This window comes from Hippoglossus hippoglossus, chromosome 22 (genome assembly GCF_009819705.1).
Source record: "Hippoglossus hippoglossus isolate fHipHip1 chromosome 22, fHipHip1.pri, whole genome shotgun sequence".
NCBI classification, from domain to species: Eukaryota; Metazoa; Chordata; class Actinopteri; order Pleuronectiformes; family Pleuronectidae; genus Hippoglossus; species Hippoglossus hippoglossus.
In genome coordinates this window covers 7,281,285-7,295,983 of record NC_047172.1, presented here as the reverse complement: position 1 = coordinate 7,295,983, position 14,699 = coordinate 7,281,285, and the positions used below count along the sequence as shown (strand labels likewise).

Here is a 14,699-nt window from a genome sequence, read left to right as displayed (position 1 = left end):
CAGTAACACTAGTACCTGTGAAGTGGTTGTACTTAATTACACTGGACCACATACACACCCTCTCTCTCTCTCTCTCTCTCTCTCTCTCTGCCTCTTTTTTCTCCGTCTCTTCTCCATCAATTCCTTCCCTCCACCGCACAGTTCACACGTTTAAGAGCATGTTTCCATTTGCATTTGAACATTTCTCGTATAAAAGCGAACCGGAGCATCTTTTTTCCATCTCTACTTCCTGCGTGTGTCGCTTGTTTACCTGCTCGCAGCTGCAGAGAACACAGAGATGTGATGGAGAGGCAGTGAGCAGCTGGGTACCGCCCCCCCCCCCCCCCCCCCCCCGGACGCAGAGTAACCAATCACAAGCCGGCATACTCAGCCTCGTGGACTAACGCACCAATCAGCGCGCCGCTCACACGAACGTCTCCTCTTCAACTTCCTAGCGGGAAGCAGCTAACCGGGAAGTACCCACAGGCGGCTGCAAACACCGGTAAACAACTATTTTAACGCGTTATGCATCGCTCAGCTTGTCATATACGGTAACGTGTCGCGTTAAATAGTCAAGCAGCAAGATGAGACGATACGTTTCATGTATTCTTATGCTGTTATTTGCCCGCGTTAGCCGCAACACAAAGCTAAGTTTGGTTAGCAAGGCAGCTGGTTTTGACAGCTGTCATGTTGTTTACATCTCTGACCAACCCCGCTTCCTGTTCGTGCAGGTAAACACAGCAGCTACACACAGGGAAGAAGATGAGGCTGTCCAGAGCTGGATACAAGGAGATCGTGAGGTGCGCGGAACAGCTGAGACCCACCCGACAGTGCATGAAGATGCTCAAGGAAAGATTCCCAAAGTAAGTGGTCCCACGTTGAACTCTTAACTGTCACAGCTGTGTGTGAACATGAGACATCTGACGTGCCTGACAATCTCTTATCATGACTTTTTCATTCAGTGAGTCCACAAATACACAACATGACATTCATACACATACGAGTAACTTGAAGGGATAGTTCACCCCCCAAAAATTACAATTCACTCATTTTCTACTCACCACTATGCCACTTATAGAGGGCGTGGGTGAAGTGTTTGAGTCCACAAAACAAATTCAATTTAAGTAAAAGGCGACAGATTCTTCAGATGTAAATAAACTACAGGAAAATAAATGCCTCCACACTGCTCCTGTGGTGTCATCGACGTGTCCGGAAGCCCTGAAATTCAAATTCAACTCGAAACCGATTCATTAACATCATGTTTTTAGCCTAAATGTCGGCGGTGATCATTACGCGAAGACGTTTTGGCTAAAAACAGTGTGTCGAGTGAAATTTGAATTGGACTTAAATACACAAATACAGGGCTGCATTTATCAACTGTCTGTCCATCAACACTCCTGAGGAACATTATTTACTCCTGCTTTTCTTTTTTCATATTCTATAATTAAATATTTATAATCCCATTTAATTCTCTTGTTATGGTCACTAATTAATTCCATACAGGTCTCATCAGAGGCTTTCACCGCAGCATTAGCCAATGCTATGCCATGCAGCGCCTGCACATCGGGAAATCGAAGCGAGAGGTTAATGGTTGTGTTTGCCTTTCTCCTTGACACTGAGGGCCCTCACTTTATTGAACGTAACACGTGTAATCCCCCAAGGCCAACCCGGACACCAGGACACCGCGGCTGATCCCGTGGAGGTCACTTACAAAGTCATATGTATTTGGAGCTTCCTACTTCCATCGGGCCCTAATCACCAATCTAGAGGAAGGTATCGGTTCCCCAAAGGGGACTCAGTGGGTCTTGAGCCAACCTTTGTTCTCACTGTCAGCATTTTACAGAATATATCATGCATGTAAAGTGCATCCAATATCCTGTATGTTCAGGCAGCAGCACTAGGAGGCCATTTTCATGTTTATTTTGAGTCTACCTTTCTCCTTTTGGTTTCCTAATCCAAACTGTCTTTCACAAACAGTCTAAATGCCAATTCTTCGAAAAGTGGTACTGGTGTGTGTAATAATTAAAGAAAAACATTGGAGTGTTTCCATTCCAATAATTCTGCATGATTCTTCTCTCCCGGAGGTGCTGGCTCTTTTGTTTAGTCTTGCTGGTTATTGTTATTATTTCGTTCACCATAACCAATCTTGGGGAGGCCCTTGCACTTTAAAATCCCTGAGTCTCGTCACTGGGCCTGACAGACAGGCATGGCAGCAGTGTTTTCACAGCCTGCGAAATTATTCTGGTTGTCCAATCAGCTGAGCTGGGCTCTGGAGGGTTAGTGATTGGACTGGCAGGAAATCAGGCTCTTAAGACATAACATATCGACTAGGCCATCCATCATCTCTTAGCATGCGCTCAGGCACGGCAGTCAGCCACCCCCTCCCCACACCCCTCCTGTCCCCTCGGACTGTGTGGGAGTCTTGCCACTGCGTAAATATTGGCCAGGCTGGGCCTGGCAGGGGGAGCTGGAGGAGGGGGTGAAGGGTTTGTTGTGGACAGCCCTGTACTGAAGGGGTGGGCAAAAGATTGGCTGGGTTATAATAGCCAGAGATATAGAAAAGATGGGGATGGGATATCACATAATGCTGCACTGCGTTAGCTCATTTCTAAATGATTCCAGCAATGTTAAGTGAACTGTAGATTTAAATTTTTTCTACCAGGGCTCGAGTGGAGAGTGTGACTTTTTTCGGGGGCATATACCACATTTTTTACAATTATTCTAAATATACAGTTTTCTAACTTTTTTAATACTAACATCTGTCCAGTCAATATATTGAAATTTTTCCCAGGTAATGTATTGAAATGCACGTTACCTGCAATTACAGCTGGACTATAATTCAATGTATCTATTATTTACTTTAGGAAATAATATCTAAACGATACGACAGTACCATGTGATCATTTTAAGTAATAAGTAAGTGAAGATTTTTGAGCAAATTGTAATTAAATAGCATTTTCATTATGATGTGAAGTATTTATACATATTATTATTATTATTATTATTATTATTATTATTATCTTGAACATTTATTTAATTATTTCACGGTAGATTTGCTATTTATTGGTGTCAGAAAATACATTTTAATTCAGATGCTGATATATATTTAAACTATATTGCCTAAACTTTACATTTGTATTTATTTATTATTACTATTATAGGAATTTTCAACAAATTCAGTTCTAATGATACTGATCAATGGGGAAAAGCCATTATCCTCAACTCTTTCAATTCTGTATTGAGAACCAAACCATTTAATAATCATTGCTTTTGATTGAGGACTCAAAGGGAGGAACATTTAAACTTTGGACAAAATTATTGTTATAGGCCATTTCAGGGTAATTTCCACGGAGCGTCTGTCAGCCTTTTTGTTGTGCTATCATTATGGTTGGTGGGAGGAGAGAAGGAGGGTCCAATAGACAGACAGAAAGAGAGAGATTGTGATGTGGAGTCCCTCATCTGTAACGGCTGCATAACACAGATGTTGGGAGTCATCTGTCAGCCTGGCCTCTCTTGCCGGGCCCGAGCTGCTCTGGGGGGAAAAGAATTGGACACGGTGCTGTCACTTTTTACCCCCACTCACAATGGAGGGACATGCAAATATCAACCCCCATTCGTGCCCTTTCTTCCTGGCCTTCCTCTTAGCCAGCCACGGTGTCCTGTCTAGTATCTGGACCGTGGCTAGCATGGAGGGGCTGTGGGAGGGCTCATCGCAGGCCGGTGTGAGGAAAAATGTGACATCAGTCCCATCAAGTCCTTCTCTTGCCACATATTAGAATTGGAAATGATGGGATGCTCTCTGAGGCCTTGCCTGGCTTCCCCCGGGTCTAGAGGGGACCCCAGTCCTTCCACCCTTTGTCCCCAGAGAGAGTGTGTGTAAGGAGGGCGAGAGAAAGAGGGAGGGTCTGTGCGACTCCTCTGTGTCCTTCTGTGCTATATTATGAATGAATTTGGATGTAATGATTACCCCCCCTGCTTTAAAACGCCATTCAGCTCACACCTCATATGGCTTTCACAGTCATGAAAGTTAGAGGGTTTGCAGAAAGGGGGCAGATGCCTCTGTTCTGGAAAATGCTTAAAAAAAAACAACAAAGTCTGAAGCATCCCTCCCCTCTAAACACAACCAATGCTTCTCTCTCTCTCTCTCTCTCTCTCTCTCTCTCTCTCTCTCTCTCTCTCTCTCTCTCTCTCTCTCTCTCTCTCTCTCTCTCCTACACACACACACACACACACGCACTCAGAGCTCCCCGGTGAGGAGTCCCTGAACGTTTTTCGAATCGGGCCCTAATGTGCCGTTTTCATCAGCACTGAGGCGGGCTGCAATATGGTGCTGGGGCTCGCTCTGGGAATATGAATGTTGATTAAGCATGCGTTCAGCCTTTTGAAATTCTGAAGAAGTGTCAGAATAATGGATGTTGAGCAAATGTCAAGCATTTGTTAATTTCTCTGTTATTTGGGGTTTATCTACCATGATCTTTGGAAGGAAAGCGCAGGGCAGGGTTGTTGTGGCATGTGCCATTGATATGGTGATTTCTTGGCTGCAGACACTTTGTTTTTGATGGTAATATCTCGGCTCAGGACGAAGCTTAGGGAGTTGCTCATTGATTATTTATTGTGGCTGTAGTGTTTATCTCTCCTTTTTTTAAACACGCTAGTTAAACCTAGGGATTTGGTAACAGGCACGGCGCATTAAACTAGCAGGCTCTTTATACATTGTGTTTAACTTATATCCCAGGAACTGAAGAAAAGATGTTAGAGATTATAACAGCTTTTTTCTATTGTATTATTTCTTAGGTATGCCTATCATTTACAGTGTAGAACAGTGTAAAAATGGAGATCCATTGGTAATAATTTACACCCAAACAATTTAACCGATTACGGACTTGGTCTATTACAAAAGTGCATGAATATTTCTAATGAGAAGATTTGAAATATTTGTGTAGTTTAAATAACACCAAAAATCATATTGAGTTTTTGCAAATGAGAAATGTTTTGGCCTTTATCAAGTTATGTAGCCATTGTTTACAGATATATTTGTCCACTGTCTCGCCTGAAAATTCACACTTTTATTTTGAGTTCAAAAGCCTTTATTAAAGCTCACCTGAATCAAGGTTTTAAAAATGTGAACGTGGATTTCTGAAATCTCTGAGAATCCCAGTTAAATGTATCATGGCTGGATTTATCTGTTGATTTCCACTGTTATCTCCGTTGAATCAACTGAGTTGCTCTGCTGCTGCTCTTGTGAAGGTAGAATTCCACAGCGATTTTACAGCCTCGAAGTGGCAATGACATTACCCAGAGACTGATCTAGTGCAGAGCCTGTGGGGGCATCCCTGACGGCCTCCAGTGCACGGCCTCACACTTCTGACTGCCCATATTGAACAAAACACAAACTGGCAGTTGGGGCTTAGGGGCACAACCCTTGAAGGCTGAGAGGCTGGCAAACTAATTCCCCAGCTTTATGTGGTTAGATGAGCATTGGAAGGGTGAAGGGATGAATGAAGTGTGTAAGCAGAGAGGAGAAAGAGGAGAAGCTGTGCTGAGTTTACAACTTCATGTCAGGCTAAGGACTTCATGAATAATAGATGCAATTGTGGTATGCCCCAAAATATTTGATTTAATTACATGAACAGTAATTTCTGTGAGTTTTCAGGGTCTAATATTATTCCTAATAATATACATGATAGTTATTTTACATTTCATATGCATTACGGAGAAATCAGTAAATGACAGCAGCACTCAGGTGGAATTGGCACCGAAGCAGTTGCACCCCGGACTGTCTCTTTGGCTGTCTCTGTCTCAAAGCTAGGTGGTACTCTGCACTATACACATTCCGTGTATAGTGCAGAGTACCACCTAGCTTTGACCCCTCTAACCCTGTTGTTCTATATGAAGAGAGTACAAGCCTAGAACAGCTGAGCGTTGGGGAAGGCCTCTTAGAGATCAGTAAGAGAAGGTGGCCTCTTGTTCACGTGCCCATCTCCAATCACACTAACATGAAATCACCCTCCCAAAGAGAACTCTGTTGGGCTCCATCCAACATGTGACCAAAGTCATAGAAATGGGAGAGGCAATGACACAACAAGTAGAGACACCACAGGCTACAACAGTGAGGGCTGATGTCCATAAAGTGCTTTATGAGGAGGCGGCAGCATTTTCCCAAGACAGCAGTGATATTGGATGCATCCCCTCTCTTCAAATGTCGGTCAGGCTCAGCGACGACATCCCTGTTCAGAAAGCTTATGCTTCCATTCCCAAGCCACTGTACAAGGAAGTAAACGAGTACATTCAGGAGTTGTTAGTCTCAGTCGCCATATGCCGCACCTATTGTTTGTGTCAGGAAAAAAAGATGGATCATTGCGCTTTTGTATTGACTACCGACTGCTTAACAAAAAGACTGTGCCAGAAAGACATCCCCTTCCCCGTATTCAGGACTTGATTGACTTGCTTGGAGGCTACAGCTGGTTTTCCATCTTAGACCAGGGGAAAGCCTACCACCAAGGCTTTATTGCTGAAGGTTCGAGACACCTGACTGCCTTCACGACCCCTTGGGGTTTATACGAGTGGGTCAGAATACCCTTCGGGTTGTCAAACGCACCAGCAGCCTTCCAAAGAAGCATGGAGGAAATGCTTGACATGCTGAGGGATGAGTGTTGCATTCCTTATCTGGATGATGTCCTCTGATTCTCGAGGTCCTTCAAAGAGCACATTGAGGTGCTGCGCCGTGTACTCCAAGCCCTACAGCGCCACAGGGTTAAGTTGAGGCCAGAAAAGTGTGAGTTATTTCGCAACAAGATCAGGTACGTTAGTCGGCTGGTGTCTGCAGATGGGGTGAGAGTGGACCCAAAAGAAGTTGAGGCAGTTCAAGCATTGAAGGAGAAAACTCCACAGACAGTAGGAGATGTTTCAGAGACTGCTAGGATTCCTTCGCTATTACCGGGCATATGTTCAAGACTTCTCACGCATAGCAAGACCACTATATGAGCTGCTCCAAGTAAAGCACAATTCACCTCAACCAAAGCCTGTGAGGGGGAAAACAAAGGGCCCTCAACTGCCTTCAGGCACCCCCAGTGGAATGGAATAATCAACACCAGCAGAGCAGAGTTACCATCTCCAAAGTGGTAAGCTTGAGTTCTTAGCCTTAAAATGGGCCGTATGTGATACATTTAGGGACTACCTGTTTTATGCTCCCCACTTCACGATCTTTACCGGTAACATCCCCTGACCACTGCCAAGCTTAATGCAGTAGGCCATCGCTGGGTTGGTCAGCTTTCAGACTTTCATTTTGAAATAAGATACAAGCCAGGTAGAATATACCCTGCAGAGAGGTTCAATCAAACTCTGTTGCAAATGCTTAGAACCTTAGGCGAGAAAGAGAGAGAGAACTGGAAAGATCACCTGCCCCACGTCATTAATGCGTACAATTGTACCAAGCACGAGTCGACAGGCTACGAGTCGACAGGATACTGCTATTTTTCTGTTATATGGTCACCATCCACCTCTTCCTGTTGACCTTCTCTTTGGGTTGGTGGCAGAGGAAGAAACAAAAACGCCAACAGGGTACGCAGAAAAATGGTCAGAGAAAATGATCGATGCATACAGGATAGCGAGCACGAACAGCCAGCAGAGAAGTGCTAAAGGGAAACATTATTATGACAGAAGGAACAGAGGTGTGACTCTTCAGCCAGGTGACCGGGTCCTTGTTCGCAATGTTGCTGAAGGAGGAGGTTCATGCAAACTAAAGCCCTACTGGGAAAAGACAATCTACATTGTCAGAGAACAGCTTGGTGATAACCCAGTCTATAAGGTCTATAACTTACCATCCACGTGTCACTGTGAGTGCAATAGGGACTTACACTCACCAATATCCACAGTCTTACTTACATCCATTTCATTCCACACCTATCATTCATCCTACACATTTACCAATCACCTATCCTATCCACTGTTATTGAATAATTGATATACACTGTACACTTACATGTGTTTGTTATTAGCACAATGTCTTGAGTAATGTAAATATATTGTATTTGTATTAATTGATAAGTTTCATGTATCATCGGGTTCCCAAAACACCGACCCCTCAATAGCCAAATGTTTGGATGTCGTTTGGACCCACTGGCTCCCATTCTCCAGCTAAAAGGGTGGGCTATGCCCCGAAGAGTCGCGCCATGCAACACTCTCTGCATGCAGATCCACCAAATGCTAAGCACTCTCGCAGCACATGATACCAATGCCATTAGCCAGGTGGCTTTCATTACCTAAATTACAGCTATTGTTTATAATTAATTATTTGTAAATAGGAAGATTCCAAATATAATTGATAGCTAGAATTTCAACCATATCCTATTAATTAGGTCGATGGGAATTTCCAGGCTTTTCCCTGTGAGTGTGTGTGTGTGTGGCTTTATGTATGCCCAAGACACTGACACAGTCTGAATGCACACAGAGATCAGGCAATTCCACACTCAAGCTTGAATTTGTCAGATTCACAACCAGTGGATAGCCTAGCTTAATAGAGCCTGAAGCACTGACCAGACAGGCATACCAGCTCAGTGACAAAGTGAAAGTCCCTAATTGTTTTTAATTTAATCTGCTGCTTTACTATTTTGGGTGCCAGTGCATATTAATGCTCTGTCTTATGTTGTAAGGAAGGGTAATTAGGTTGAGAGTGAATGATTCCCAAACCACTCTTCTGTCTCCCAGCCTTCTGTTTCCCCATGTTCTAAATTATTTCCTAGAGGGAGGGATTTTTATTATTCTTTTTTTTCTTCCCACATAAAGGTCAATGTAGGAATGTGCTGCAGTGTCACAGACTCTTTTTGAACTGGATTTTCAAAGGTTTTTATTTATTTGCTGGAATACTTTTCAATAACTGAACACAGGGCTGAAACCAAATTATTAAACCAAGGAGTACGACAGGGGTTGATGAATCATTTTTTTTACATTGAATTTAAATAAACAAGCTTTATTTATTTGCAGATATAATAAAGCTCATTTCTTCCCATCCTCAGTCGTAGCTGTGGAACAGTTTTAGGATTAACTCCAAGAGCAAAGTTTTAACTAATTTCAAACAAATAAAATAAATTTGATTTGATTTGTAGTTTTCTGCTCATTTTTCCAGTTTTTACATCATCGACAACTCTAATAAAAAGTAAAAAAAATGAACACTTTACTTTTTGTCAGAACATTATTAAAAAAATTAAACAGAAACTAATCATTCTGCTGTCATGTGCATACATCTGCTACCAGTACTAATCATTAGTTTTTTAATAGTTTAAACAATTTGAATTAATATAACACTCTCTCTTTAGGTCTTTTGGGTAATTTTTTATTTGTAACCTCATCACCAACAGAAAGTTGTAGTTTAATGGGAAAATTTTTAAAATCTTATCAAACACTTTTTGTCAGAGCATTATTTATAAAATTACACAGTCTCTAATCCTGTTGCTCTCGTGTGTATAAATCTGATACCTTGGCTTTTGGTAAATGCGAAAGAGACAAAAGACAAATGCATTAATCTGGTTTTGTAATATATATTTTTTTCCTTTTGGTTTGTTTTTATAACCACTGAGCCCGGCTTGAATTTCTTTAAATGCTGATATCATGAGTTAAGGAGGTGGATATATTACAGAGAAAATGTAATGCTACTGTTCAGCAGGCAGATCAGATCCCCATTGTAACACTGCACTTGGCTCCATATTTTAGAATGGAGTGAGCATACTGTGCCCAGGAGAGCACAGGTTGGATATACATTAATGTAATGCCTGCGATAACTTACTATTAATGTCTGTCAAACGGAAAAAGGGGCATTATACAATATGAGCTCAGTGTAAAACTTGACAGACCCAATAAAACGCAGACAACTCTTGGTTTGGATCCAGATATCTGTGCCCATCTCCTTGCATTGCCCTCATTTCTTTATTATTCTTAAAATCTCACAATATTTAGCTTGTTTCATATGTGACTTATTTTCAGCAGTTGTGGTGCAGTTTTTTTTTTTTGTCTGCACAAACTGATTAAGGTGAGAAAGAGAAACAAAAGGCTCCAAAGTTTTTAGTGTTTTTGAAACAGATATGTTTTCCCAGATATTAAGAGCAGTTTATGTCCCTTTTAAAGTTAACAGGGTATAGATTAAGCAATTAGGCAGTAATCATGCTCATTATAGAGAGTAATCCATTTAAAGCCTAACAGATGTCTGTTCCGACGGGGGGATCGCGATGGTCCCATGCCAACAATAAGGCTGTAATGTTGCTGAAATGCTCAGGTGCAAGGTTGAAGTGTGGAAGAATTTTCTTTTTCTCCCCTTAAGTGTCTACATGTTGACAGTTGATCATTTAATGGCCCACTTAATTGCAGTGGCCCCTTCATCCCCAAGCATCATTGTAAGTTAATGCTGAGGTGGCAATGTTTTTTTGACTGTTTCCCCCCCTTTGCTCCTCTACTTCAAACGTTTTTGTCCTCCTCTTGTGTGACTGTAACTTTGTAGTCGACTCATCTGTGTGATGGGTTGAGATTCACAGAGTTGTTCTCCAGCCAGAGCATTAAAACGGTTTTAAATCTGCCATCTGGAGAACCCAAGATGACGTCTTTGGTGGGTTCAGTGATTATAAAGTGCTAAACTATTCCAGCGGTTTGAAATGCTTTTATTAAGATATGGTCACAAGGCTGGGACTTCAGACAGAAATCACTGTTTGAGATTCCTTTGGCTTTGTTTACATGCCACATGGTTATTTCATGGTTTATAGTGATTGATGTTGAAGGCCTATGCGGGCTCAATATTTCAATGCAGATTGGAAGCATCGACTCCACATCAGTATTTACATACCGTTCTCAGGTGACTTGTAACGAAAAGTCCATTAAATTTAACAATCAAATGTACTGAGCGCAGTACATGGAGACACAGACCCACTGGAGACCACCGCAGAGCAGGTTGTATGTGTGTGCTCATGCCTCTGCTGAATCTTTATGTTTGTTTTATATGCAGGGCGGAGGTGTGTACCATCCAATTAGAATAATATCTGTCACCACTTTAAATATCTTCAACCCAAAGGATGCTGTGGGGGCTGGGTGGGGATATCGAGGGGGCTGCGAGTCCCTGTAGGAGCTGCCTGTTTTCCAGGTTTGCCTCGCTGCCAGGTGTTTGACATTGACTGGAGCTGGAGATGAATGTAGCTTATGGCAACCCATGGAATTGACCGACTCCTGGGAGTCCGAGCTTCCTGCAGTGAAAGTTTCCATTTTCAAAGCCCATCAGTTGCAGTGGGAGGGCTCCCGAACGGCCCATATGCCAGCACCGACGGTGAGGCAGGGAAACTTTCTCATATCTGGGCATTGCTTCAGTAGTCGCACAAACAAATGCAGACGCTCACAGCGGTCATCTCTGCAAGGAAATATCTACTGACCCAGGGAGTGTAATTGCTGATGAATGCAGTGTTTTCCCCCAGCGAATGGACTTGAACCCTATTAATTATTTCCAAGAATGTCATTGATTTCTCTCTAATTTTTCCATGTTTATTATGCAGTCTTGCATTTGTATGGTTTTGCTGCACTTCTAATTATGAACACTATAGCTTTCGGTGCAGGAGAGAAATAGGAGGATGTTGTGAGTGAAAGGAGAAAAAAAACCGGGCTATATTTTTCTCGTCTCTCATACCACACACAACCTCCCCCTTTCTCGAACCCCCCACGCCATCGTGGCTGGAATCCTTTGTCAGAGGTGTTCATCTGGAACAACTTTGCCACACTTGTTTTCATGTTCTTTTAGATTACAGGGCAGCTGGCCCCGGCTTTGAAGCTCCCCCTCTCCCTTTGTCTCTGTGCAATGCACTCTGGTAATTAACTTTGTCCTTCTTTTATTTGTTCCAGTCACTCGCAGTCCACTCTTCTGAGCATCTTCTCCCTGGAGTACCAGGTTAGAAGTTTTCTTCCTTTGTGAGCCCTGACAGGTGCCTAATTGAATGATGAATGTCCCTTTATTTCTTTGTAATTGAACTGCCAGCTCTCTGATTGGTTTGGAGGATGCCCCCCCCACCATACCCACGTCTATTTCCCCCCGCCTCCCCCCACACCACCACCCCCTCCTCCTCCTCCTCCTCACGTTCACGTTGAGGGCCCTTGCTTGCCTGAGCCTCGGTGGATGTCTGCCAAGCCTTCCCATCCATCTGTCTAATAACATCTAGCCCCTGCTTATTTGGTGGACCTGTAATAAATTATGCTAAACCATTATTATTCTGACAATAATAATTTCCCCGTGTAGTGTGGCTGCGTGTGCTAAATGTTTGCTGACTCGCACTGTCACTGCTGCTTTCCACGGCTGACAGCGGATGATGATAAATGGCCGCTGCCGCCAGTGGCAGAAGGCAGCACAGGCAGAAAATGGAGTCATTTATCATCCGCCTGACAGGTGTCAGTCACACTGCCCGTCTCTGTGGAATTACATTTTTTGTGTGTAGTAGTTTTTAAATAAGTTGTTTTTTAACCAATGCTCTTCCTCCTTTATCCCGTCCTCCACCCTCTCAGCGAAAAATGGCAATTGAATTGCATGGAAATGTCAGAGTGTGGGATGTGGAATAGGGTCATTGTTTGATCGAAAAAGGGGAAATGAATACAAGGTTTCGAGTGAGGGGGGTAGAGGGGTAATGGGGGTCTGAACAAGGTTGCCTTGGCACACTGTGACCCCTACAAACTTATTGAAATTAAATTACTCTGACCCCTAGATCCTACACTCTCCTGCACTTGTTCATGTACAATAGAGCATGTAAGAGGAGCCAGGGCTGAACTGGTCTGCTTTAAGAATGGATGTAAAATTGTAAAGCTTTAATTTCCTCATAAATAATATTGTATTGTTGTTGTTGTTGTTTTTATTTACATTTGTGATCTCTGTGACAGAAACGAACCAAAAGAACATTCTCAAGACATCACGCCCCAGACGTCATTGAAAACCACTACCAAAGGTGCTGTATTCATATTGTATTCATACTTTACTGCGATTCTCTCTTCTGCCTTGCTCTGTGTTTATCTTCCCCTCATCTCTATCACTGTTTTTTTTTTTTTTATCTGTCTCCCACTTGTGTGTGTGTGTGTGTTCTCTTTGTCTTCCCTGTTGTCTGACGGTGGAGGGGACTTGCCAAAGTCGCATGAGAGTAGGTGGGCCACCATGACAGATATAATCTCCTTTAAACAAATCACCACCCTCAGGATTCATTCCAGACCTCCACTTGCACCTGCTAAGCTAAAGCTCTGTTCTCCATGTCAAACTGAAAGCAAAAGAAAATAAGTAAATAACCAGCCTTTGGACATTTTCCTTACACAGGCTTATGATGGGATGATTATCTTTTAATTCCATGAATACAGATAAATTAGAAAAAGGAAAAACAGACTGTAGAGGGACTGCCTCTTTGCATATTACAATTAGCCTTTATCTAGCTTATTAGGCCATTGTTCTGGGGAAAACAAGGCTGGATAATGCACTTCTAATCCACTTACAACAACAAACCTCAGAGAGGATCTGGGTAAGATCTGAGGGGGAGCTGCTGTTTTCTTGCTGGCGAGGGAAAAAAGGCTTTTTGGGCGGCAGGGGTTAACTAACTATCATATGCTTGTCTGGCGTCAAGGAAATTTGAAGCCCTTCAAGCGCTGCTGTTTAAACCGCACCAAGCCTGCCATATGCCACCTAGGGCAAAGTCATCAGGGACATTAGCATGTCTTGGCTAGCCTGGTCTAGTCCCCTCTACCCTTCTGTCTGCCTTTTGTGGGCCACGTCTTTTTTTTTTCTCACTGCTGTTGTTCTTTGTCATAATGAAGGTATCTAAGTGAAAGCAAGGCACATCCCACTGCTCCTGTCCTGCTGGAGTTGGCCAATGAGGTAATGACATAACGTTTAGTTTTTTCTCTGTCTTCTTTTCTGCCTTTGATTCTTCCTTTTTTCTCTAAATAGACAGATAGAAGTAGGCTGCAGTTTTGATAATAATCCCCCCCCCCCCCCCCACTCGTCTGTTAGTCATTATCAAAATTGGTAAAATAGTCTCCTTCATTATCAATTATTTGATGTAATTAAGTCGCTGTCATTAGGCAGATGTGAAAATACTTTCTGTGTTTTATCATGTAATTTAGTAAATTGCAGTTCAGGCAGAGTTGCCGCAAACTGCGGACAGGTGAGGACGGGGTCAGTGGTCAATTCCTCTCTTCATCACTTCATCAGTTGTTGACTTTACTCTGGTTGTAGAATTTACTCGGGTTGATGTAGTGGCGATTGTAAACTTACATTTGACAATATGTGAACTTGAATCCAAGTATTAAGATTAATAGTAAGCAGAGGGTGTTTGTGGCTGTTATAAAATAGCCACTTGTGTTTCTTACATCTTTTACTAGTATGTCAGTAAATTATTTATAATAATTATTATTTCCATTAAGTTAGAGTCAAAGAATCAATCAGTGAAGCTAAATTATCTGAATTATTACTATACATTATTTATAATATAATACAATGTATTTTAGATTATCACATGGTTTTAAATCAACCTGAAAGTCTTGCATTTTAAAATTTATTACCATTTGCATACATGTTAGTCGTGGCCGTTTTCTCCTATTTTGATTGTGCGAATGAGCTGTGTGACCTTTTTAACATATTTAAATGCACATTTAAATTTTTATCGGTGCTTACACCAGGCAATGAGATTTGAGGGTTTCTTCTAAAATAAGAGTAGTTCATATGCATC

General features: G+C 42.4%; 1 protein-coding gene across 2 annotated transcripts in view; it reads left to right on the top strand.

The window, feature by feature from the left end:
• The first annotated feature begins 346 nt into the window (after positions 1-346).
• Positions 347-14,699, top strand: part of cdin1 (CDAN1 interacting nuclease 1) — a 55,796-nt gene continuing 41,443 nt past the window's right edge. Inside the window, exons 1-5 of one of the 2 annotated variants that reach the window (XM_034576516.1) lie at positions 347-481; positions 711-842; positions 11,848-11,893; positions 12,871-12,935; positions 13,786-13,846. In XM_034576516.1, the coding sequence (XP_034432407.1) occupies positions 742-842; positions 11,848-11,893; positions 12,871-12,935; positions 13,786-13,846 (273 nt within the window). In that variant the 5' untranslated portion in view covers positions 347-481; positions 711-741. Of the gene's footprint in view, positions 583-710; positions 843-11,847; positions 11,894-12,870; positions 12,936-13,785; positions 13,847-14,699 lie in introns of both variants that reach the window. The other variant, XM_034576517.1, reaches the window with a different exon arrangement.